The sequence below is a fragment of the Mytilus californianus genome, unplaced genomic scaffold, assembly GCF_021869535.1.
Source record: "Mytilus californianus isolate M0D057914Y unplaced genomic scaffold, xbMytCali1.0.p SCAF_5, whole genome shotgun sequence".
NCBI lineage: Eukaryota > Metazoa > Mollusca > Bivalvia > Mytilida > Mytilidae > Mytilus > Mytilus californianus.
In genome coordinates, this window is record NW_026262701.1 from 67,109,226 (window position 1) to 67,133,946 (window position 24,721).

Consider the following 24,721-nt stretch of genomic DNA (forward strand, 5'->3'; position numbering starts at 1 on the left):
AAAAAATAATCCTTTTTATCCGTATTTTACTTATAAATGGACTTAGTTTTTCTGCCAGTTTACATTACATTCACTCAGTGGTTAAAGTTTTAAAAATTTTAATAACTTTCTTAAACTATCCTGGATTTGTACCAAACTTGCACCAAAGCTTGTTTATGATTAAAAGCTTGTATCGAGAAGGAAATTTCGTAAAAATTTATTTCTTGTATTTCCATATTTTACTTATAACATGATTGTATAAATAGACTTTAATAAGTTTTACTTTCAGTTAACATTACATACAGTCTGCAGTTAAAGTTTTTAAAACATTTATTATATTCATAAACCATCCTGGATTTTACCAAACTTGGAGAGAAGCTTCTTACAATCAAAAGATAGTATCTAGAGGAAATTTGTATAGCGGAGGGGGCATTAAGTTTTATCCTTGTCCGTCTGCACATACGTCCGTCCGTATGTCCGTACGTCCCAAAGTTGGTTTCCGTTCTTTGACCTCAGTTTGCCTCAACCAAATGTTATGAAACTTATACACAATGCTTATTACCACAAAACACAGATCCAGTTATAATGTTGGTGGTGTCACTGTAACCGTTCTAAAGTTATGCCCTTTACAAACGAAAAAAAATGCTGAATTTTTAGTTTCCGTTCTCTAACTTTAGTTTGCCTCAACCAAATGCAATGAAACTTATACACAATGCTCATTACCACAAAATACAGATCAAGTTTAAATATTGGGGGCGTCACTTTAACCGTTCTAGAGTAAACTTATGCCCCTTCACAAATGGAAAAATTGCTGAATTTTTTTATTTCCGTTCTCTAACTTTAGTTTGCCTAAACCAAATGCTATGAAACTTGTACGCAATGCTTATTACCACAAAATACAGATCAAGTTTGAATTTTGGGGTTGTCACTAAATTTTCTAGAGTTATGCCCCTTTACAAATGGAAAAATTGCTGAATTTTTCGTTTTCGTTCTCCGAGTAAAATTAAGTTTGCATCAACCAAATTTTATGAAACTTATACACAATACGTATTACCACAAAACTCAGATCAAGTACAAATTTGGGTAAGGTCACTTTTACTGTTCTTCAGTTATGTCCCTTTCTAACTGTATATGATATGCAAGCGGGGGCATCATCTGTGTCCCATGGACACATTTCTCATTTATTTGATAACTTTTTACCAATTTTGTCGAGCCTGCGACTAACATCAAAAGTAGGCGAGACACTAGTACTGGGTTCCACGGAATCCTTACGAATTTTTGTAATATTTTAAAAGAATTGTTCGAATTTAATATGCACATACAGGGAAACAAGGATCGTTATCCCTATACGTAAAAATCAAGATAATTCTAAATACATGTTCAAAGAAAATATTTTACTACGTTCTCATTTCTGTTAATTTAAAATGAAAATAAATCATTTAAAACCAAATTATCAAAATAAAAAATATGTTATTTATCATATGAAGCCAATCTGTGAAAAGTATCTGATGTGTATTGAATATTGTTTCAAGCGCCATCTTTTGTGTATATTTGTGATGTATAAATATGCTGTTAGTATGGGTATGCATTTTTATTTTCAGCATTGTACTGCTTTGCTTTTTTATTGTCTGATTGAACATATTACTTAATGAGTATTGATAATAATATTACTGTCTTATCTATGAATGTAAGGGGCATATTTTCGAGCAAGAAAAAAAGATTAGATATTTTTGATTGGGTAAGAGGTAAACATGCATCTATTGTTTGTTTTCAAGAGACCCACAGTAATGAGGATATCGAGAAACTTTGGCAAGATGAATGGGGTAATACATGCATTTTCAGTCACTGCAACAATAAAAGTGCTGGTGTTAGTGTGATGTTTAACAAGGGTCTTGATTTTAAGATTCATGATTCTAAGATAGACCAGAAAGGTCGTTTTATTGTTTTAGACTTATCATTATATGAACAAAGGTTAACCTTTGTCAATGTTTATGGATTTACTACTGATGAACCATCATTGTTTAGTGATATTTTACGCAACATCTCTTGCTATACTAATACTAGTATCTTAATGTGTGGTGACTGGAATGTTGTACAAGATTTTCAAATGGATACTTATAATATTCTGCACAATAGAAATTTGAACTCTCGTAATAAGATTGAAGAAATTTCACAAACTTTTGAACTTTTGGATCCATGGAGAACCTGTCATCCAGATGACAAAAAATTTACATGGCGTCAAACCTCTCCTAGCAAGCAGAGTCGACTAGATTATTTTTTAGTGATTGAAGACTTATTTTCACTTATGAAAAATACAAAAATTACACCTGGATACAAAACCGATCACTCAGCCATTGTTTTCACATTTTCTGCCAGTCTTGATAAAAGGGGTAAGGGATTTTGGAAGTTTAATTTACAGTTGTTGAGAGATACTGAATATGTTGAAAAGGTAAAGATGTGTAGTAAGGATACTGTTTCTGAGTTCTATCTTTCAGACAGTATAGATGACCTATTCCATGTACAATTTACTTGTAACGATCAATTTTTTCTTGAAGTACTGAAGATGAAAATCCGATCCTTGACCATTACACACAGTATATCTAAATCAAAAAAAGAAAAAAAAGCTACTCTGAAACTTGAAGAAGACATACAAAATTTAGATATTATTATGAATACAGCCCCTACTGAAGCTGTACAGACCACTTTAAATGATAAAAAAGTGGAGTTAGAATCCATGAGAGAGCAGAAGATAGAGGGTTTACTATTACGGTCCCGGGCAAACTGGCATGAAAATATTTTTTAAAATTAGAAAAGAGAAATTTTATAAAGAAGACAATGGTTGAAATGATTGGTGATCAGGGTAATCATATATCTGACCAATCCACGATTCTCTCAGAACAACATAATTTTTATAAAAATTTGTATTCAAAGAGAAAAATTGATTGTTCAAGTGAAAGCTTTTTTTCTCACGATGTTGCCCTTACACAGGAACAACATGACCTGTGTGAGGGTAACTTGTCATATGAGGAATGTGCTATAGCATTGAGTAAGATGAAAAATGGAAAATCCACAGAAAGCGATGGATTTACTGTCGATTTTTTCAAATTCTTTTGGAGAGATCTTGGACCATGTGTTTATCGATCATTATTCTATGGATATGAGTCTGGTCTTTTTTCAGATTTTCAATATCAAAGTGTCATAACTTGTATACCAAAAAGAAGGAAAAGATAGGCGATATATAAGTAATTGTCGACCTATCAGCCTATTAAATACAGACATTAAAATAGCTTCTGCAGCTATAGCAAACAGAGTCAAGTCTGTATTACCATTTATTATTAGTGACACTCAAAAGGGATTTATCAAGGGGAGGTTCATTGGGGAGAATACTAGATTATTGTATGATTTGATGCATTATCTTGAATATCACAACATGAGCGCCTTACTTTTATTGGTTTATTTTGAAAAGGCATTTGACTCTGTTGACTGGGTCTTTTTACAAAAAGCATTAAAAAGTTTTAATTTTGGTCCTTCGATGTGCAGATGGTTCGAGACTCTCTACAAAAGTGCTAAAAGTTGTGTAATCAACAATGGCAATTTATCAATTTTTTTCAATCTTGAGAGAGGTTGTAGACAAGGGGACACGCTCTCCCCTTATTTGTTTGTTATTGGTGTAGAGTTATTATCTTTGAAACTTAAGTCAAACCCCAAAATTCATGGTATCCTCATTCATGAAAAACAAACACTATTAAGTCAGTATGCAGATGATACTTTTCTAACTTTAGATGGTAGTGAGACATCACTACAAGAAAGCCTCAATTGTTTTGATTCTTTTTATATATTATCTGGATTAAAAATGAACAAATCAAAGACAAGAGCTGTCTGGATTGGTAACAAAAAATATTCTGATCAAATATTGTGTCCTAATTACAATCTTATGTGGTCACACACAAACTTTAAACTTTTAGGAATAGATTTTTCGCTTGATTTAAAATGTATTCTTGATATTAATTTTAGAAAAAAGATCAAAGAGGTTTCAGCTATACTAAAAAGCTGGCAACATAGAAAATTAACATTACTAGGTAAAATTACTGTAATTAAGACTCTGGCATTACCGAGACTGATTCATTTGTTGACTGCCCTGCCGAATTTACCTCACTCACAATTAAATGAGCTGAGTGCTATGTTTTTTAATTTCATTTGGAATGGTAAGACTGATAGAGTCAAGCGTAGTACTCTTATTGCAGATTTTTCACAGGGAGGATTAAATATGGTGCATTTGCAGTCTTTCTGTACATATCTTAAATTATCTTGGGTAAAGAGATTTTTATCAAATCCAGATGGTACTTGGCAGAATTTATTACTTGCAGAACTAAAACAGTTAGGTGGTGACAGAGTCTTTACATTACAAAAGGATAAGATTAAAGAAATTTCTAATTGCTTAAAAAATCCATTTTGGAAAGACATATTTGATTGTCTACATATGGCAAAGCCTTATACAAAGTTATGTGTTCCAGAAATTTTGTCATTGGATATTCTAAACTTTATACCAATATCTGAATATCCTGTATATATGAAATGGAAGTTATATGGTATACAGTTTATAAGGGACATTGTAGATAGTCAAAGTAAATCACTATTAACATTTCAACAAGTAAGACAAAAACTTAATTTGGAAAAATTTTTGAAATACTATAGTATTATCTAACATTCCAAAATATATCAAAAAATACATCAAAGATTATTGTGATTTGAACTTAGAAAATTTTGTTCCTTTTGATGAGTTTTTTAAAAGGATCTGGGAAAATAAGAAGTTAAAATTTGTATACAGAGATCTTGTAGATAAAATATGCATACTCCCATATGAGAAATTTTTGAAACGGGAGGATGTAACAAATTCTGAAATCTCAGAATGGTCGAAGTATTTTTCTCTTTTGAAAAGATGTTGTAGTAATACATATTAAAAGAATTTTCAATATAAAATATTACATAGAATTATACCTACTAATACATTTTTATATAGAATTAAGCAAACAAGTCTATGTACCTTCTGTAATGAGGAAGAGGAAACAATAGAACATTTATTTTATGATTGTAATGTTACATACAATTTTTGGTTGTCATTTTTACAGAAAATCAAATTATTTGATGAGCAAATCAGCATCAGTAAGATGGAAATTTTACTGGGATTTATTACTAAGAGTTTGTTTATAAATTTGTTAATTATTATAGCTAAAAACTACATCTTTAGATGTAAGTTAAGAAATAAAGCTCCTAGTTTTGTAGGACTTAAATCCAGAATAAAACAATACCAATCAAATGAATTTTATATTGCAAACAAAAATAATAGAGCAGCATCTTATGAAAGATTCTGGTCCCCACTACATACAATTTTTTCATGATTTATTATCGTTTATACTTTAAATTATACTATAGTGAGCAGTTGATATTTGATTTTTACTTTATATATAGACATACATGCATACTAATGGTAAGATTACAGTGACTGTGTGTAAGTAGTGAGAGAAAGTGTGAGTGTGAGCAGCTATATTTATTTATTTTTTTTTCTTTAATAACTATATTCTTTAATAACTATATTCTTGAATTATGATAATGAATATAAATTTTAAAAAAAATGGATAGTCTTGTATATAACTTTCAATGTTTGCCCCAAAAACCATAGTCAGGTGGTGATTGTAGGGGTATTGTAAAATCCTGACTATTGAAAACAAATAAAAGATAAAAAAAAAATACATGTTCATAGAAAAAAGAATTTATTACAAAGAATAGTAATAATATATACTGTAATGGTCCTGGACCCAACTAATATTCAAATGTTTATGTGATTAAATATAAGAAGATGTGGTATGAGTGCCATTGAGACAACTATCCATCCAAGTCACAATTTGTAAAAGTAAACCATTAATATAGGTCAAAGTACGGTCTTCAACACGGAGCCTTGGCTCACACCGAACAGCAAGCCATAAAGGGCCCCAAAAATGACTAGTGTACTGTAAACCCATTCAAATGTCTATATGTCAATTGAATCCTTCTCCGAATACGGGACCACCATGTTACTAGTGGAAAGATCCCAATTCAATTTCTACTGAAGATTGGCTGTCAAAATGCTAACATTCCAATTTTCAATAACAGTTAACAGCAAATACATTCTCACAATAACAGATAACAAAAAATCTAATAGTCCAAAAACAACTAACAAGGAATAAGACAATAACAGCTTACAGCAAATATATTTTCAGAAAAACAGACACCAAAGAATTAAATTGCCCCAAAACAGCATAACAGTTAAACCCCTTGCATTATTTTATAGGTACAAAGATTTCGTTTGGCAAGTTTTGTTGTATACTTGAAAAATTAAAAAAAGGACCTTAATACAAACGGGTAACCATATCCAAAGTGTTACAAGGATGTTGGGTCTTGCCCATTGTTGAAAGACGTACGGTGAACTATAGTTGCTTACATCCACGCCATTCTGACTCTGGTAGATAGTTGTTTCATTCGCAATCACATTTCATCTCATTATTTTTATATTTATATTGTTTCTCATTTTGCCATGGTGATGCATTTTATAGCTTGCTATACGGTATGGGTTTTGCTCATTGTTGATGGCCGTACGGTGACCTGTAGTTCCTTACACCCACGTCCTTCTGTCTCTGCTGGATAGTTGTCTCATTAATTATCATACCATACCTTCTAATTTTTATATAATGGGAAGATATTTTGTGTTCCATCGACCAAAGTCTGTATAAATAGTATTAGTTAAACAGTGTGCTAGTGACCTAATACGATATATATGGAGTCAGTAAATTCCATATGGGGTGAGACAGGGTCTCCACGCGGTCGCTTTTATATTCCAAGAAATGTTTAGGAGGTAAGATAAAGGTAGATATGGCCGTTGAAGTGAAATATCAATAGTGAGAGATCGACAAAACGTATACTAGTACGACTACATCATGACCCAAGAAAATAAAACAAAAAGACAAACATTAGTCCACAACTCATTAAACAAAACTTCAAAGATTGAAACTATGAAAAACTGTGCAAAACAAGCGTACGAGCAACCGCTGAGTCAAAAACAAATCAATTTGAAAAAATGGGATGTTAAAACATTTGACAATGACCTTGCGAAACACGTCTTTCATGTCTGCTTTTCATCTCTACGGATGCTAGAAAAGCCCTCGGCGAATACCAAAACAGAAAGTTTTATGGAGATATTATAAAGCAGATTTGTTCAACGTCGAAAAGTAATATTTCAATCGGCGATGACCTCGAGAAAAATAGACTTTCTTGTTTGAACAAATTTCAATAGCTCCCTCATGCAAAAGAAATAAATGTATTAAGTTGACAGGAAAAACAATAAAAAATGGACTGAGTAAATAATATTTAAACCACGACTATTCGATATGTTCATAAGTCTGTTCCAAGTTAGGAACATCTTCCGTTATTGTCTTTTGTTCTTCTGAGAATTGTTTTTGGTAGAACATCTTAGTCTTTGTTTAATTAGTTCAAAGCATTTTTAGATTAAGACTGGGTGCGATTTAGAGCTGGAAATATTGTATAAACAATGAGAAAAAAAAATATCTTGACTTCTGGATGCCTTTTTTGGTTTTTGCTCTTGCTGTCTCATTGACGTATACCCCGCATCTCCTAATATCATTATAAAATATATTTGCAATAGAGGTAATTGTGCTTTAACTGTGACTTCTGTGTAAATTGACTGACCAAAATGATTCCAGCAGGGGTCAGACCATAAACTAAATCAAAAGTCAACCAACCACATAGTTAAATAAATAAAAAACTAAATAATGAACAATAGACAACAACACAGTATAAGAGACATATACTACTATGTCTCTTGCAGTATAATGAGAACAAGATAATAAGATTGAACAATACAATACGATTTCCACTAAAAAGCTGAAGTACCTAACGTGCCTCAAAAAGTTGAACTCATACCACATCTTCTTATCTTCATATCTTAGACTACTTATTAACCGTTAGAAAAAGCTAATCCAATAACCAGCTCTTGAAGTAGTGGGCGGGGTTGCTACATTGCTGTCAATGAGCCATAAATATAACGGTAACCGAGCACTCAGCTGTACATAAAACCCAGGGAAAATATGTTTAAAAAATCTATTTGGGAACCCCTGAACTTAGCACCACGTGCGTATTTTGTTCTGGATTTTAATGGTTATTTGATAGAAATAGTTCATACGAATACAAACAGGAAAATTCTTTTTGCGGATGTATCAAAAATACGAGAAATAGAGACATTTCAAAATACATACTTCATGTTTACCAAGTGATCAATAAAGGAATCAATACTGAGTAGGGGATTTAACTTCAGATATACCACCTTCCCGACGGTATCACCAGCCCAGTAGTTAGCACTTCTGATTGACATGAATGACCATTGATATGGTCATACTTATAAGTTACCTGTTACCAAGCTTTGCATTTTTCGAAATACTAAGGATTTTCAACCCCAGGGATAGATAACATTAGATGTATTTGGCAAAATCTTTCGGATTTTTAGGTCCTCAATTCTCTTCAACTTCGAACTTTATTTTGGTCTTTTTGGATTCGAGCTGATGAGTCTTTTATAGACGAAATGCTCGATGTTAAGCCTGGTATCCATGATCAGTTTAATTATCATCTTTATTTTTATATCCTTTCTGTAGTTCTTAACAGTCGTGTATTTTTCAATGTATCATTTTCTTAAAATACTAAAATCAAATGATCAATAATTCCAAATGACTGTTGAAATATATATTTTTAAGATATGATTGTAAGGAAGACGTGGATCATAACATACTGAAACAATAGCCCATCGACAACAAAAGACATCTAGATCAGGAAACACTAGTTTAGGGAATAACAAGTGTATTTATCTTCAATTCGAAAATTAAACACCACCTACATATGACGGTTAAAGACGCCATTACACTAAATCCATTAGATGTGTACTGATTGGTATTTTCGTCTTAGATACATGTTTTCTATTAATTGTTATTCGCCTTGAACTAGCTTTCAGTAACTGCGAGTACGCTCATATCTATACTTGGTGTCTTTTGTTGTTTTTTAGGGTGTTTATATGCTTTGTATCGATCTGAGTAGTTAAGCCCTTTTCAGCTAATTTTTATAGTTTGTTCTTATGTCGAGCTGTTACACCACTGTCCTAGTTTAGAGGGAGGGTTTGACGCCAATAAACATGTTTAACCCCGCCACATTCTGTACGTGCCTGTCACAAGTCAGGAGCCTGTAATTCGTTTGTTGCTGTATATCATATTTGTTTTTCATTATTATTTTGTGGATAAATCAGGTCGTTAGTTTTCTCGTTTGAATTGTTTTACATTTGACATTTTGGTGTCTTTTATAGCTTACTATGCGGTATTGGTTTTGCACATTGTTGAAGGCCGTACTGTAACCTATAGTTGTTAGCTTCTATGACATTTTGTCTCTGGTGGAGATTTGTCTCATTGGCAATCGTTCCACATCATCTTGATACTTTCATATTTAAGATAAAAGTATTTGTTACTTTTAAAAATCACGGAATGGCCAACAAATTACTGCAAATGCACTCATTACAGTACAAAAAGTATCATATTCGATGAAGATCAATTGAGGTGCAATACACTTAAAACTATCGAAACAAATGAACTAAAAGTTTCTACAAAACACTAAAATCACACAAAAATCTAGCTGTATTGGTGCATATTTTTAAAACTTTGTTGTAGAATTTATCATTTATTGATCTCGACAGTGGACGATTAGTACAGTGACCACTAGATATTTCAATCATTAGTGTTGTTTCAAAAGTACTGTTTTGTTGACGTATTCCAGATATTTTTTCATAAAGTTACAAATTAAAAACAACGTTCAAACCTATGATTGCGTTGGATAAAAACCGCAATTTTTATACGTGTGTATGCAAAACAAATTTCTTGGTAGAGGGGTCTAAATACAGCACAAACAACATTTTCCAAAAGACCAAAAAAAGTGAAAAAGTATATTTTAACAAAACGCATTTGACTAGCAGATAGAACAACAGATGTCCTTTAACACTGCTGACTGTCATGGCGATTGCCAAATAAACGGATCACCAGATGTAACAGAATGGATCTTAACTATTAATTTAATACCAAACAGAAAGCAAACTTGCGGAATCTGCTGCTAAAATTGATGAAAGGCTACAACTCTATCTAGTCACTGAGAAGTGCTACAATGTTTATATATAAGCAGCACATTAACAGAAACAAGAAAGGATGTTAACCTGTGAAATTTTAGACAGCAGTAATTTCATTATTCAAAGTTAACAGATTACTGAAGAAAACAGAAACTACATGAGACTAAACAGAAAACTGCACTTCCATTAGACCATCCTGCCCTTACTATGAAATCACATTCTCTCACACCTTCTCTCCCTCTCTACATACCACTCTCAATCATATACCCTCACTCTCTCAATCATTCTCTTTTTCTCACCCTTTCACCCTTTCATAACAACCTCAGCCACCGATCACCTATACCCCTTCTGCTTGGTGTTAAGTCCCTATCAGAAAAGTTGGTTAGTAGATGAATACAATTGTTATAAGATGTACCAGAAATGGAAGATTTTAGAAATATGAACGAAATTTAAAAGTAACTGACATGAAATATAGATATATGATACTGAGCCACTTTTGAAAAATGTAGTTTTTTATTTTCTACACATAATGGTCATCATAGCATTTGTACAAAAGATTAACAGCAAAAGTTACAGAAAGCCATGCAAGTTGTGAAATTTATATTTGAAAATAGAATGCTACTTTGATTCATAATCATTATGAATGCCAAAAGTGTATATTTAACTCTTAATTTTGAAGTGTTTTGGGTGTGTTGATGAAAAAATATGTTGCAAAAAAAAATGAAAAAAAGGTAAATGAAAAATGCCAAATAGTATAAAAACCAAACAGGTAATATATAAAGCAAAAAGCCAAATGAAAAAATGCCAAAGTTTAAAAATGCCAAATGGTATTTAAAAAATACCTGTCTGCTTGTACTAGCCAGCCGGCCTGTGGGTTAGCTGGACTTTAAGGTGCTAGTTCACCAAGACAAATGCCCGCAGTAAGACACCTATCTTTTCCTTTTGGAGTACCAGTTTTTAAGTCTATGATTTGACTTGGAGGCTTAAATTTAACTGAATAAAAGACAAAAACAGTCTCCTGTACAATTTAAAAATTTTGTCATAAAAAGTAAAATATTCCCTTTGCCCCCCATTCCCAAATGGATAAAAAACTAGGTAAAATATCCCTCATTTCCCAATTAAAGTGTTCATAAAATGACCTAGCCACTGCACTTGGTCAGACTGAGCCACCAGGCTATGCTCATTTGGCAGACTGAGCCACCAGGCTAGGCTCATTGGCAAGACTGCACCACCAGGCTAGGCTTATCGGCAGACTGAGCCACCAGGCTAGGCTCATTCGGCAGACTGAGCCACCAGGCTAGGCTCATTCGGCAGACTCAGCCACCAGGCTAGGCTCATTTGGCAGACTCAGCCACCAGGCTAGGCTCAGTCTTAAAGATGTTTTTGACCTAGCCACCACACTTGGTCAGACTGAGCCACCAGGCTTAGGATCACTGAGCCTACGCACTCAGTTCGCACAAGGAGTAGCAGATACTTGATACGTATAGTAGGGGACGTTACTATACCTAAAAAGGAGGTATAGCATCAGTGAACCCTAAACACAGAGACCGGCTTAACTTCGCCACACGTATCATGAATAGTATCCAACTACTGTGTGTACTTACTCAAATTTCTTTTCAGTCAGTCAAGATTATCAGGAGTATCTTGTAGACAACTATAAAATATACATATTATGTAACAGACTTTGCTTTAAGGTATATAGGAAATTTTTTACTGAGACAAGTGCCTGTGTGACAGAGGCTACCTATTTTCCAATCTTTTGGATTAGTTTTTCAAGTTATGTCCAGTCATTGCAATTATACCTTCTTGATTGACAAAGATGGAAGGATTGTATGCACATAAATCTGGTTTAACCCTAACAGAGTTTGTTTCTGTACAAAGTCAGGCTATCTGGGCCATATGTTGTTAGTTGTCACTATTTCCTCATCTTTTTTTGTTTGGAGTAGTTGGACCATTTCCCATATGGCAGGTTGTCCCCAATAAGCTAAACGTAAACATGAATCTTAATGAATTAGGCAGTTTCTTGTTTGAATTGTTACACGTTTTTCATGTTGGGGCCTTTTTGAGCTTACTATATGGTATGATTTTGTCATTGTTGAAGGCTGTATAGTGGCCTATAATTGCTGACCTCTACTTCATCTGAAAGCTGGCGGACAGCTCATTGGCAATCATTAACCACATCTCCTTATTTTTATAATAGTCAAGTACAGACCAAAATATGTTATCTTATAAATATTATATGAATAAATGCAAGCAGGGCATAAACACACAATTATCACAATGCATACTTTTAGCACATATCAATATTGTAGGATATAAAAGTTTTTGCAAAAAAGGGGAACAGGAATTACCAAAATATTGGAGACTGACTAATGGTGATTAATTGAATGAATATACAACCCAGTATAAAAAAACAAAATAGTTAATAGTCTCTCCAAGTATTTGCGAAAGTAAAACAGAAGTATGTCACAGATCATTCAAATGTAGAAAACACCTAAGGTACTTACTTTGTTGAAAGTAAAACTAGCTGCTTCAAATTTCAAAACAGACCTTCTATCTTTAGTATAGAATATCAATTAACATTGTCTACGTCTAGGTTAGTCTATGAAAAGGTATATACTATGAAATTTAGAGCGAGGGGCTTGCCCCAAGCTCTTAATTTCATAGTATATACCTTTTCATAGACTATCTAGTTTAGCACATATTTACAACTCGAGTAATCTTTTAATTGGTCTATTGATAGTTTATTTTGGCTGACTACTTGTATCACATGTGTTTGTAAAACTGAGCTCATTAACGAAGTTTTGTAAATCTACTCACTAGTATCATTGTAAAATATGTGATTTCAAAAGGCCCTTGACTCCAGAATGAAAAGATGGTAGCTGCTGGTATAAGTATGTTTATTGGTATAAAGCGGTGTTTTTACTATACATGTACTTCTTTACATGGTAAGATGACAAACTAAATTGACCAAAAGCAGGCAATGATTAAATTGCAGAGGAAGCTTTACATGTCTTGAAAACATTTTTCAATTGTACAGTAAAACTAAAGCTATAACAAATTTGAAACATATAGATAGTATGCAGTGGCGGATCCAGGTAGGTGGAAAGGGGGGGGGGGGGAGGGGGGGGGGGGAGGGGGTTGGAAAACCCCAATTTTTGGACGATCAATGCTTTAAATGGGGACATATGGTTGGACCCCCCCACCTTTTTACCTGGGTTGGAACCCCCTTTCAAAAATGGCTGGATCCGCCCCTGGTATGTCCCCATAGATAGTCTGCAGATAGTATTAGGAAGCAACTACCAATAGATCAAAGATACTAGGGTTTATGTTTTTTTTTCTATTTCAAAGTAAAAACTAAAAGATGTATCAGAACATGTATATACATATATATATATAGGTGGCACATTCTTTTCAGACATTATTACGGTTTTGCAATTCATGACATCGTCCTTAACATGCATGAAATATTTGTCACTGGACATTAAGCAACCAATAATCAATCAATCAATCAATTTATGACAAAATAGATCAATTTGCCTGAATTTCCCTTCACAAAGTTTCATAGTACACACTCTTTTGTGTACAAAGTAATTGCTTGGATGATAAATTTTAAGATGGCTTTGTACTCTAATCAAGTTATAAAGAACCATATTTGTTACTCTTTTTTTAAATGAAAGAAACTTGCAATCGTCAAAAACCTGTTTTAGATCCAAAGATTTTAATAGCAGGATATTTACATGTAAAAATCAACGTGAAAACTATATTACAAACTATTTAATTTAATTTGGAACACAGCATTTTATTTCAAAATAGCCAGTGGCAATTTTTGTTTTAATATCTCGATACAATGAAATCTTACCCTTGTGGTCATTCATGCGTAGTTACTTACTATGAAAATAAGAAGGCAAATTCTAGCAATTTGATTGGACGAGAAGTTGTAAGTATGTGCTAATTAAATACAAGATATATAAATCTAGATCTATCTGGACTTGAGTGAGAACAACTCAAAAGTCTTTATTAAAAAAACTTGTTAAACATGACCATATTTGGTAAATCATGATTATCTATGGTCCAAAATATGTACATATATACAAAACTTGCCAACTCTAACCATATTTGGTAAATCATGATTATTAATGGCATATAAAACATGTTCATATTATTTTGAATTGTAGCTTTAAGTAAAAACTGTTCACACTGACTTCAATTGTTTCTACAGTTTAAGTAAATTATAAATTAAATAGATAGAACTGGCTTACAAATACTGGAAACATCTTTATTCATATCCTCAATATATAACAATTTGATATAAATTCATACTTTCTTTAAGACATTATAAAATATCATGTATTTAAATTAATGCTGTTTTATCAAGCCAATCGACAACTTTATTCCAATTGTCCAAAAGATGATTTTTAAAGTGTTTGGAGCAATATTATTCAGATCTGCTCTGTATGATATGTTTAAACGTGGCAATTTTGGGTATATAGCATTGAAGAAACGTTATAAACAAAACCCATCTACAATAGGAAAAACATAATGTATCTATAAAAACTAGAAGCTCCAATGAGCCTGTGATCCCATCTATCATTTTGGATTCTAATTTGTTACTTTTGTTACCCAGTGTAACTGTTACAGTACAAATTAGAATTCTGTAGAATCCAGAATCTTCCTAAGTACAAATTGAATTCCAATATCCACTAGTAGGAATTCAAATTTAAATTTTGATATATATTTATTAAAATCCAGTACAAATCAGAATTCATATTGACTAGTAGAAATCGGAATATCCAAATTTGTACTAGGAGGATTCTGGATTGTACTAGATGGTTTAGAAAAGACACAATAAAAGTGATATCTTCTTTACAATGAAATAAGCTAATACAATCAAACTTGTCTGAATCAAAAAGAAAAGAGGTAGGGCAAATTTCCTATGAATATATTTCACAGCAAGGCCTTTTAAGATTCACATAAGTTCAAATGAGGTACATTAAGGTTTAAACAGCACTTTTAGTGTAACTGTATTTCAGAACATACTTATATATGGTAAACACTTCAATTTTAGAAAATTTTGAGAAATCCTAAGGACATTCTTAACCAAAACCAAAATTTTATTTTTTAAATATTGTCTATCAAATGAAAATGTATCCATTTGTGTTGCAAGCCATTTTACTATTTATTCTAACTTCAAGATATCTAATAAACTTTATAAGATATCTCATATAGTTTATCAGATATCTTATATAGTTATAGTCTACTTCCGCGCGCCATGAACTGAATTTTTTAATATGTTGTTATAGAGTATGTTAATAAAGTCAAATTTTAAATCGATGCTATCTTAATCAAGAAAAACTACAACCTAATTAAAATAGTTCTATGATTTCGTTATACTCATTTACGACACGCGAGTTAATATAGGTCTGAATTTTAATCAGATTGGTAAACTAAACTTTCCCATTTTAACCAAACAAATGACTTCATATCGTAATAATTTTGGAACTTAAGATAAAAAAAGATGTGTAAGATACCAAGGGCACATTCAAAACTCAGTAGGTCAAAGAAAACTGACAACATCATGGCAAAAAAAAAGAAAAGCAACGAAAAGACGAACATGTCCACAAAACTCTTCATAGAAAATAAAAGACAGTTCAACACGAAGTCCTCAAAACCCGGTTACAAAGGATCTCATTACAATTCAAACTATCAGGATGTACCAAAAATTAACGACGAAAAAATCCTGTTGTATTGGAAATAAAAATCTGATCTCCCAATGTTAGATGATTTTGGTAGTTTTGTGTGAGTTTGAAGATAATATCTCATAAACATTAGTACAACACTTCCATCTGAATAAACAAAGATTTGAGCTATTCATCTGTGAGATAGTAATGCACGTCACAAACCAAATAACAAGCCAGAGTCCATACGACTAACACATTCATAATAATCAATTCAATATATGCCTTGAAGACAATGTCCGATTTCTAAACAAAAACTATAAGTGGTCTCATGGCAGATTTGGGAGTTCTTGGGTTCAACAAAAGACTCTTATATTGGTTTTACTGCTTTTCCGGCGAGCAAACGGCTTTCAGGAGATGAGACAGGGACTGTTCGAGTGGGATAATGTGTCTGAGGGAGTCGAGTTATGTGTCTTTCTGCAGACTGTTACCTTGTAACAATTACGTTAAAATTCCGTTATGCTTATCTGTCTTGTACAAAGCCCGTTATATTCATATCTGAATACCATATGTGTATGTGAAATATGCCGCTGAACATTCTTCAGTCATCAATCAATCAACTCTCACTTGTGTTCTCCATCATTTGATTTTATTCTTATAAAATGATGCAATATTTTTATTACTTAGTTTTTATTATGAGTAAGACATATAATTCAACAAAGAAATCTGTAAATGGAGAATGTTATTTAATACAAAATATAAAACTAAGATGATTATTAAAAAAAAAATATCTATAGGTATATCTTAACATATTTATAAAACAGGTTTTTTTTATAAATGTAACATATTAATATTGTACAAGGTTACCAATAAGACATATATTTAGCTTTCATTAACATTCATACAATAAAACAAAAATTTGAAAGCCAAATTATAAAACACACACATACCAAAAACAACAGCAATCAATCAAACAAACAAAAAAGGACGAAAACTTAACGATCAACAGTGTGTAACATGTCATAATGAAAAAAGGACACATTGAAGATTAACGTAACGTTACAATATATGGTCGTAATTATTTTATTTAACGGAATGACTGTAATATTTTTTCTGTCTATGAAGAAATAACATAAAACATATGGTGCACACTGAATAACCCGCGTAGCGGGTTATTTAAAAGTGTGCACCACATTTTTTATGTTATTTCGAATAGACAGAAAAAAATATTAAAGTCATTTCTTATAATTTAATTCTAAAAAGGAGTAAATCATGATAAAAACGTTGATGACGTCGCGGTCACATGACAAAATTATGTCTATGAGCTGATAGACAAAACACTTTCAGCCAATCAGAAGACGTGTTACATCCAAAATTGAATTATAAAGCATGATTAAAATATCAAGCTTTAAAAAAAAAAATTCAAATAATTTTTCTTAACTGGAATCTTGAAAAAATCAGGAACAATTTTTTCGCAATGAAGAAAATATTGGATAATTTGAGGGGGGATTTCAATTCACAAAGTCATGTCAAATTTAGCAATTAATCCTTTAAAAATGATTTTACCTACCTAATGCTCAACACTTCTTTTGTTTTCTCTTCATAGTAACAATACATATACAATTACGTTACTTATGAAATGAAAAGCCCCTTGCCGGCTTTACTGGAATTCACAAATTATCACAGGACAACCAAAGTTGTTTTATGTAATTAATTATAGCATTTAAAAATCATGTATGGTCTTTGAGAATCTTGTATATGTCCACTGAGGTCATTGAACATAAGAGGTAGATCTGTTGTTATTTTTAGAACTCCGGAACATTCCTTATAAAACTTAAATCCAGGTTCAAAGCATTCTGATTTGCATATTCCACCGTAAGAATCATAAACTCTTACGTGAGCTGTTGTCACACCGAGCATAGGTTTTTTAAATGCAATCATAACAGTAGATTCTGCAGTCTGTGTTTTTTCATCAATTATAATATGACCCGTATGATTACCATTGTATGAAAAGCCAACAGTTTCATAGGAAACATTAAAGGTAGATATTTGTTGTACAAAATTAACATTTTCAAATGAGTTCTGGTTGTTACCTGATAAATGATGTGTGTTGATAATTTTTACTGGTATTGTTGCTAATACATTAGGGTGGTAAGATGACTGTATAGCTACATTATCGGTATCAAATGTAGCAATTGATCGCTTTTTGCGTGTAGTTCTTGTCCTTGGATCGACAATGTGTGTCTCAAAATGTCTCAAAATTGACGGAGCGGGATTTGAGCTACTCAATCTGGACTCGGAGCTAGGCCTAAATCTACCCCCTTGTGCCGCTTGTGTATTTGCAGCAGAAGCAACCATCGGTTGGTCATTAATGTAAGGACTATCTATATTTCTGAAACCACCCATATCTATGAATTGCCTTTTGGTTCTAGGTTCGCAATGGCCAGTTCTTCTGTTACAAAACAGGTAACCATTGTAGGCTCCACCGCATCTATTGGCACAAGTGGGTGCTGGGGCGTAACGATAGATACCGTTACGTTCTGTAAATTGATTACTATAACCCCATTTATTGGTCCTTGGTGGAGAGAGATTATCCATCATTCTATTCGGGTGGTGATTTTCATTAGTTGTTTCTGGATAGTCCTCTTCTGTGTTTATTCCCAGTCTCTGTTGTCTTTCTCTAAATACTTCCCAGATGTAATCTATATAACAGTGGTGCAAAAAGAATACAGGATCTTGTGGACTAGTCTCTAAACCGCCCATATGACCATCTTGACCTCCAACCCATCGATGAACACCGTCATGATGATTTTCTAAATTGTCCTCGTCTGTTGCCGCTGTTGGTGTTAATATTTCTCTGTTATAACGTTTCCTAAAAACGTTAACTATCGTATCTGGATTAACTAAAGAACTGTTTGCGCCTGGAATATCTCGCCTTAAATATGTATTATTTGCAGGTGTTTTCCACATTGCAAATGGGCCAGTATATACTACACCTCTCCCATTTCCAAGAAATATTTCTGTCCACAGAACTGATTCAGATGGATCACTCATTCTATAATCTATAGAAGAATCCCAGTATGGTAGAACAAACCTACTTCTCTTTCTGATACAGGCTTCTTCGAAACTGAAGGAAAAGAAGAACATAGAAATAAAACAAGTGTTGTACGTTACATAGAATGTATGAAATTGCCGATATTAGTCTATTTACCATACAATTATTGAAAGTTGATGAGGTTAATACAATGATTTATTACATGTGATACTTACCGAGGATAACGGACGAGGTGCATATGATATATACATATTTAGTTAATAACTCAGGTGTATCAACTGATATCAAAAGTCAACAATTGTTTTATTTTTTGACTTTTTGATTTATCTTCAATTTTCTAGTAATTGCTGCAGATAATTAAGTTCTCCTTGCTTGTATACACATTATCTAATCTGCATTGGCAGTTTGCTAAATCTATTTTATGCTAGGTAAAGAAATTATACAATGTTTTTCAAGTGTGTGTTTTGTTGTATTTTCATTAAGGTAGATTAACTGTATACCGCCATCTTGGATTGTAAAATAGCAGTTCACCTTTTAGGTTTATAAATCGTGAATATGTTTATTCTATTATTTCCCTTATGGAAATTGTGTTAAGTCTCCCTTTTGTCAAAAATGTGTCTATCTAGAGAATTGAAAATATAATATCTCTAGTTAATCAATACTTTTGTATTTTTCAAAAATATGTAATATTTTGGTTGATTTAAAGCAATGTAGCAAAAGGTTACCGTATTCAAAGACTTAAAGTATTAAGGAAAATGAAGTAACAGTAGGTAATATGACATTACTCTTCAACTCTTCCTACGAATAAACCAGAGTTTACGAAAAAAATTACAGAAAAGTTGATTGATCAAAATAAATAATTCAGAAATTGGACATTTGAATCATATAATTTCAAAAAACGGATGTATCATCTTATCTTTCTTGCAAGGAAAATTTACTACAGTCTCTAAATACCCACAAAAGAATCCCTTAAAACAGTTATTTATATATCTCTCAGTGTCTATTAACTGTACTGGTAAAGTTTTTTCCTTTATAGTTTGCGCGTTGGTAGTTTTATTTGATGGCAAGGCTTACGTGACACGTAACTAAGTAATATAGTTGTATTTCTATTTGAATTATAGTTTAATATAAAATCGCCTTTATTTGACAAATATTAAACATATTTTGGTGTAAAAAAAAAACTATACTAATTTTCGTGCACATGAAAAAATGTCTGTGAACACGCTTTAATGCACAGTTGAGGCCAACAATTCGGACAACCTGATATACATTATTGACAATTTGTAATAACTGAAGCCTGAAGACGAATTTATCCACAGGAATAGAACAAATTAGAACTTATATTAAAAAAGTGACGTTCCCACAATGCTATGCCACATCTAAATTGATTCACTGTTACTTAAACTTAAATTAAATACACGCTGAGCAATACTCAACTCTGATTAGTTCGATGATGAAAGCACATATGCCGCGACTACCGGTTGGCATTTAACATCGAAGACTAACATTTCACCGGTATAACAAATATTTATATATTAAAAAAGTGTATTTATAAATATCCAATAAATGCCTACGCGCTACCGTTTTTATACTTATTTGTATTGTCTTTTCAGAAAAGTTACTCAAATTATAAAAGGAAAATAAAAAACCAAGACAGGCGCTTGATTTGATGCTGCACTACATTTCGAATGAAAAGTGATAGACCACTACTTCTGTTGGTAAATTTTTTTATAATCCCTTTACTTACATTAGGAGATAGTATCTGTGCCAGCTAGGAAAGTTTGGACCTCTATGAGCAGAGGCTAGAGCTCCAGTTTGGTGCATTAAGGCAAGGACATCATATTGATTTGGGCTCGCTGACTACAAAAACAGAAATATACACTATATAACAATAAAGAATAGCTTAAAATACCTTTAGATAGGCGAAATATACATTAGTTTAGTCAGTTGATTCAAACACTATTACTTATCTTTGAATCAAGAAAATAAATTATACATATGATGTTTATGATCTATAATTGTTAAATAACAAATAATTTGACATCCGTGCGCAGAAGAATGTGGTTCTTGAATACTTACCTCAGGTTCGCTCGTGACCAAAATTTAGTATTGATGAAATTAAGGCCCTACCCCCCCCCCCCCCCCCCCCCCCAAAAAAAAAAAATCAAATTTACAGCAGTTACAATGCCACTTAATACAATAAGGAGTAGTATTTTATATGAGAAAGCAACTCAACAGTACAAAAAATAAACTGACATTTCTATGTTTTCGAGACTATAGTCTTCAACGAGTGATAAATAAACAAAAACACAACAATGGAAGTGGGCAACCAACGACAACAACTGGATTGCAGGTTCTTAACTTTGGACACACACAAAAAGAATATGAACAATCATAAAAGGTCACATTTTACAAATCAATATCTATTATTTTAACAACATCGTGTTGTTTTGCTCTGTATTGCCCTGAAGTGTAGCAAACTTATACCTTAGTAGCATTGGCGAACAGTCGTATTTGTTGGACCTAAAGATTAATGTATTTGCTACTGTCAACATGGATACCGAAAACGTATTTTAATTCTTACCCTATCATTCTTCAGTGCATTTATAGCATCAAAGAAGACCTGCCTCTCCTGGTCTGTCAATGTCCTTATTTCTTTTCTCACTCGTCTTCTATCCACTGAAGGGATTGGCCTTTGATATCTGTTATATCTATTATATCTATTATATGTATTATATCTATTATAACTTGCTTGTCTCTTTAATCTGTTATGCAAACTTCGACCAAGTGAGTCTATCCAGTCTAATGCATTCTTGTCCAATAATGTTTGTTGTGTGGAATTTCCAAATAAATGGAACAAGTATTTTTGTAAGCAGTTCGTCTGTACGTCCAAAGAGTTGGAATATGTCTGTTCATTGTAACACTCCTGTAACATTGGTGGAATATCGTCCTCCACAACCAGAGACCAGGCTAACACTGGTAATGATGCAAAGATGAAGAGTATTTTCCTCATTATCTGAAAAAAAATCAGTTCAATAATTATTAAAGTTGAAAAGACAACTTATATGTAGTAGATGTAACAGCTGAAACACTCATCTGGTGCACTTCCCTCTCCTCTCTTTTTAAATTTATGTTATTAGATTTTCTTAAATATTTTAATCCCTTTTTATTTATTCTTTCTCTTTCTAATACAGTCGTTTAACTAAAATGTATTCACACAATCTCACACTTATTTACTACAAATAATTTTCAACACAAAGAAGAAAAGGAAAGAAGAGGAGACTGAGAGCACGTCCCTAGCGCAAATGCCTTAATGCATCAATAACCTATTAATCTTTGTGATATTATTGAAAAGAATATCATGAGTTGGACATCATTATAATATTAAGAAAAAGTAAAGTGGATATTCTAGGTATTTTTTCTGTTTCCAATGTTTTTCTAGGAAATCCAACATTAATGAATTTTGAACTTTATAGTGTGATGTTTTAGCACTCACTGGGTCAGTAACGTGTTCATAAATGAAAACCTGAAATTAAAACAAGTAACAAAAGACGCTACATTTGTCACTTCAATGTCTTCATTTGTCAAAACAAATATCCCGAGAGGATATCAAACGGACAAAATGGCAAGAAACAATAGTTATCATGGTTATAGAAGAAATAATTTCTGAGTTTGAACTTTAAAGATTGACACAATATGTGTTTCGCGAGTATTTTAGCATATCTTTCTCCCTCATATGAATCATGAAGTATGTTTTGCTACATGATTTCTGCGAAAACCCATAAAAATCATTGAACAGCTGTGTGCATTTAAATATATACATATATTATATAAATAAAAGAATTATTATTGCAACATTCTTGAAAAGGGAAATTGTTTCGTATATATGGTATACGATTAATGATAAAAATTACATAACATGAATATGAAAAAAAGGTATAAAGAATTAAATTAATTCATTAACAATTCCCTAATGACTGCAATCTTAGCTAAATAAATAAACAAAGGTGCATATTTACGTTTGTTCTAAACTCTATTATGGATATAGATCTGATTTTATTTTAATTTCATCCCTCCATTATATATACACAGCAAAGTAACGCGATTGGATAAGAAAGGGGATTTTTTTTATTGGAAAAGAAATACGTATTCGAAGCTGTTTTTTCCTTGTGGCTTTTTTCCAAGTCAAAAGGTAATACCTAAAAATAAGTTATATTGTAATGAAATGCATTAGTATTATTGCTAGCCACAAGGCAATAAATGTCACTTTCATAGGTTACTGTCTTATTTACGTACATGTCATAGTCTTTCTATTTTAACATTTAAAAGCACCTAAACGAATGCAAATGCAAATGCGTGTTTTTGTTCGAAAAGCAAATCAATCTCTATTAAACTTTTTGTTGATAATAAGTTTTTGCACGTCTGCTGATCGTTGTATTTCCCTCTTTGATTAATCTTATGACGAAATTTGATCAAACTATCAATTACTTCAGCTAAAAAGTTACTTCAAAAATCCCTATTTCCTTTGTTCTGAACGTGTTTTAAATGAACAATTTGACAATTTGAATCGGGAGTGATATTGTTGTACGCTTACCAAAAACAACATCGCTGTTGATCTATGCATGTCCTTAGGGAAGGACCATTTAACTTCAAGTACTTGATACTACAGTAAACTAGCTAAGGTAGCCACAAGTGATGAATACTGCCGCTCAAGAAAAAAAAAAAAAAAAAAAATTAAAACAATACCCGTACAGGTTTCCTAGAATGTAATTAAAGTCGGTAGTATTTATGAGAGGCCAGTAAGTGACCACCGCTCTCCAGAAAAGGACAGTTTGTTATTGAAAAGATGAAATCCTCTCTTTTGTAACAAATTGACGGCAACTGTAAAATGCGCTTTTAAAAGTAGTTTTATATAACCGTGTTTAAAATATCTTTTAAATAGGAAGTTTTTTTTAAGATAAAATGATGAATGCTAGCCATTAAAATCCACATTACTAGTAAGGTTATCAAAATTAAATCTATAAAGTATGAAACAAACAGAGAAAACGGCAAAAATATGTGAAACTTATAACATTAAATAAGCATAAAATAGAGTTTTTGACCTAAAATTTATACAAATTCAACATATTTTCCCGCATTTTCGTATAATAGAATTTCCCGGATTCGGACTATGAGGTCATACGAAATTCACCACAAAAAAAAATAAAAAAACGGCCATGGTGGATGAGTTTGGAATGTTTTTCGGTATGTGTAAGAAATATATATTTCACCACTGCAACAAGTGTGTTACGATATTTCTCCTATCGAGACAGTTAAATTTTAATATTTAAAGCGCGAGGCTTGCCGAGCTTTTTAAATAATTAAAATTTAACTGTTGAGAGTTATGTATTGAGATGGAGAAAAGGGGGTAATTGATCTTAGAAAAATTGCCCTGCACATATATCTATTTCACGGAATTGTGCATCTTTTTTTTCTTTTTACAGGTCAATAAAGAAACTCAAACTTGCATTACCAGTTAATTCATTCAAAAGAGCCGCTGTTCTTTCGGCATACGTCGACGAAAAGAGAACAATGAAATCTCCTGCTGTCAAAACATTCCATTCATCGATTGTTAAAGACATCGGCCATTCAAAGCATCAAAGAAATTATCACGTCTGTTAAATACAAAAGAAATAAAGATGCAATAGCAAGCTTAAAACTAGTTGCATCTACTGTCAAAGGTCCTAAAATAACTAATAAAAAGGGGGCAGTTAAAAGTTTAGCAAGTAAGTTAGGCGTTAATCGGAAAACAATCCAAAAAAGGCA

At 32.3% G+C, this 24,721-nt stretch overlaps 2 protein-coding genes across 5 annotated transcripts in view; one reads left to right on the forward strand and one right to left on the reverse strand.

Moving 5' to 3' along the window:
- The window catches only part of LOC127701283 (uncharacterized), a 526,465-nt gene that overhangs the window by 380,974 nt on the left and 120,770 nt on the right, over positions 1-24,721 (forward strand). The window lies entirely within an intron of this gene.
- On the reverse strand, positions 16,541-22,958 carry LOC127701285 (tyrosinase-like protein 1). Its single transcript, XM_052205151.1, has 4 exons — positions 22,936-22,958; positions 21,501-21,932; positions 20,664-20,776; positions 16,541-18,988 (listed from the first exon to the last, which is right to left on the reverse strand). The coding sequence occupies exons 2-4, from the start codon at positions 21,927-21,929 to the stop codon at positions 17,572-17,574; spliced, it is 1,959 nt and encodes a 652-aa protein (XP_052061111.1). The 5' UTR covers positions 21,930-21,932; positions 22,936-22,958; the 3' UTR covers positions 16,541-17,571.

What these genes read in the sequence shown, in the direction of transcription:
- LOC127701285 (XM_052205151.1), bottom strand. Translation starts at nt 21,929, where the DNA reads ATGAGGAAAATACTCTTCATCTTTGCATCATTACCAGTGTTAGCCTGG. An exon ending in ATGCACTGAAGAATGATAGG is followed by an intron (nt 20,777 to 21,500) that starts GTAAGAATTAAA and finishes CTGTTTTTGTAG; the next exon opens with TCAGCGAGCCCAAATCAATA. An exon ending in CACAGATACTATCTCCTAAT is followed by an intron (nt 18,989 to 20,663) that starts GTAAGTAAAGGG and finishes CTTTTCCTTCAG; the next exon opens with TTTCGAAGAAGCCTGTATCA.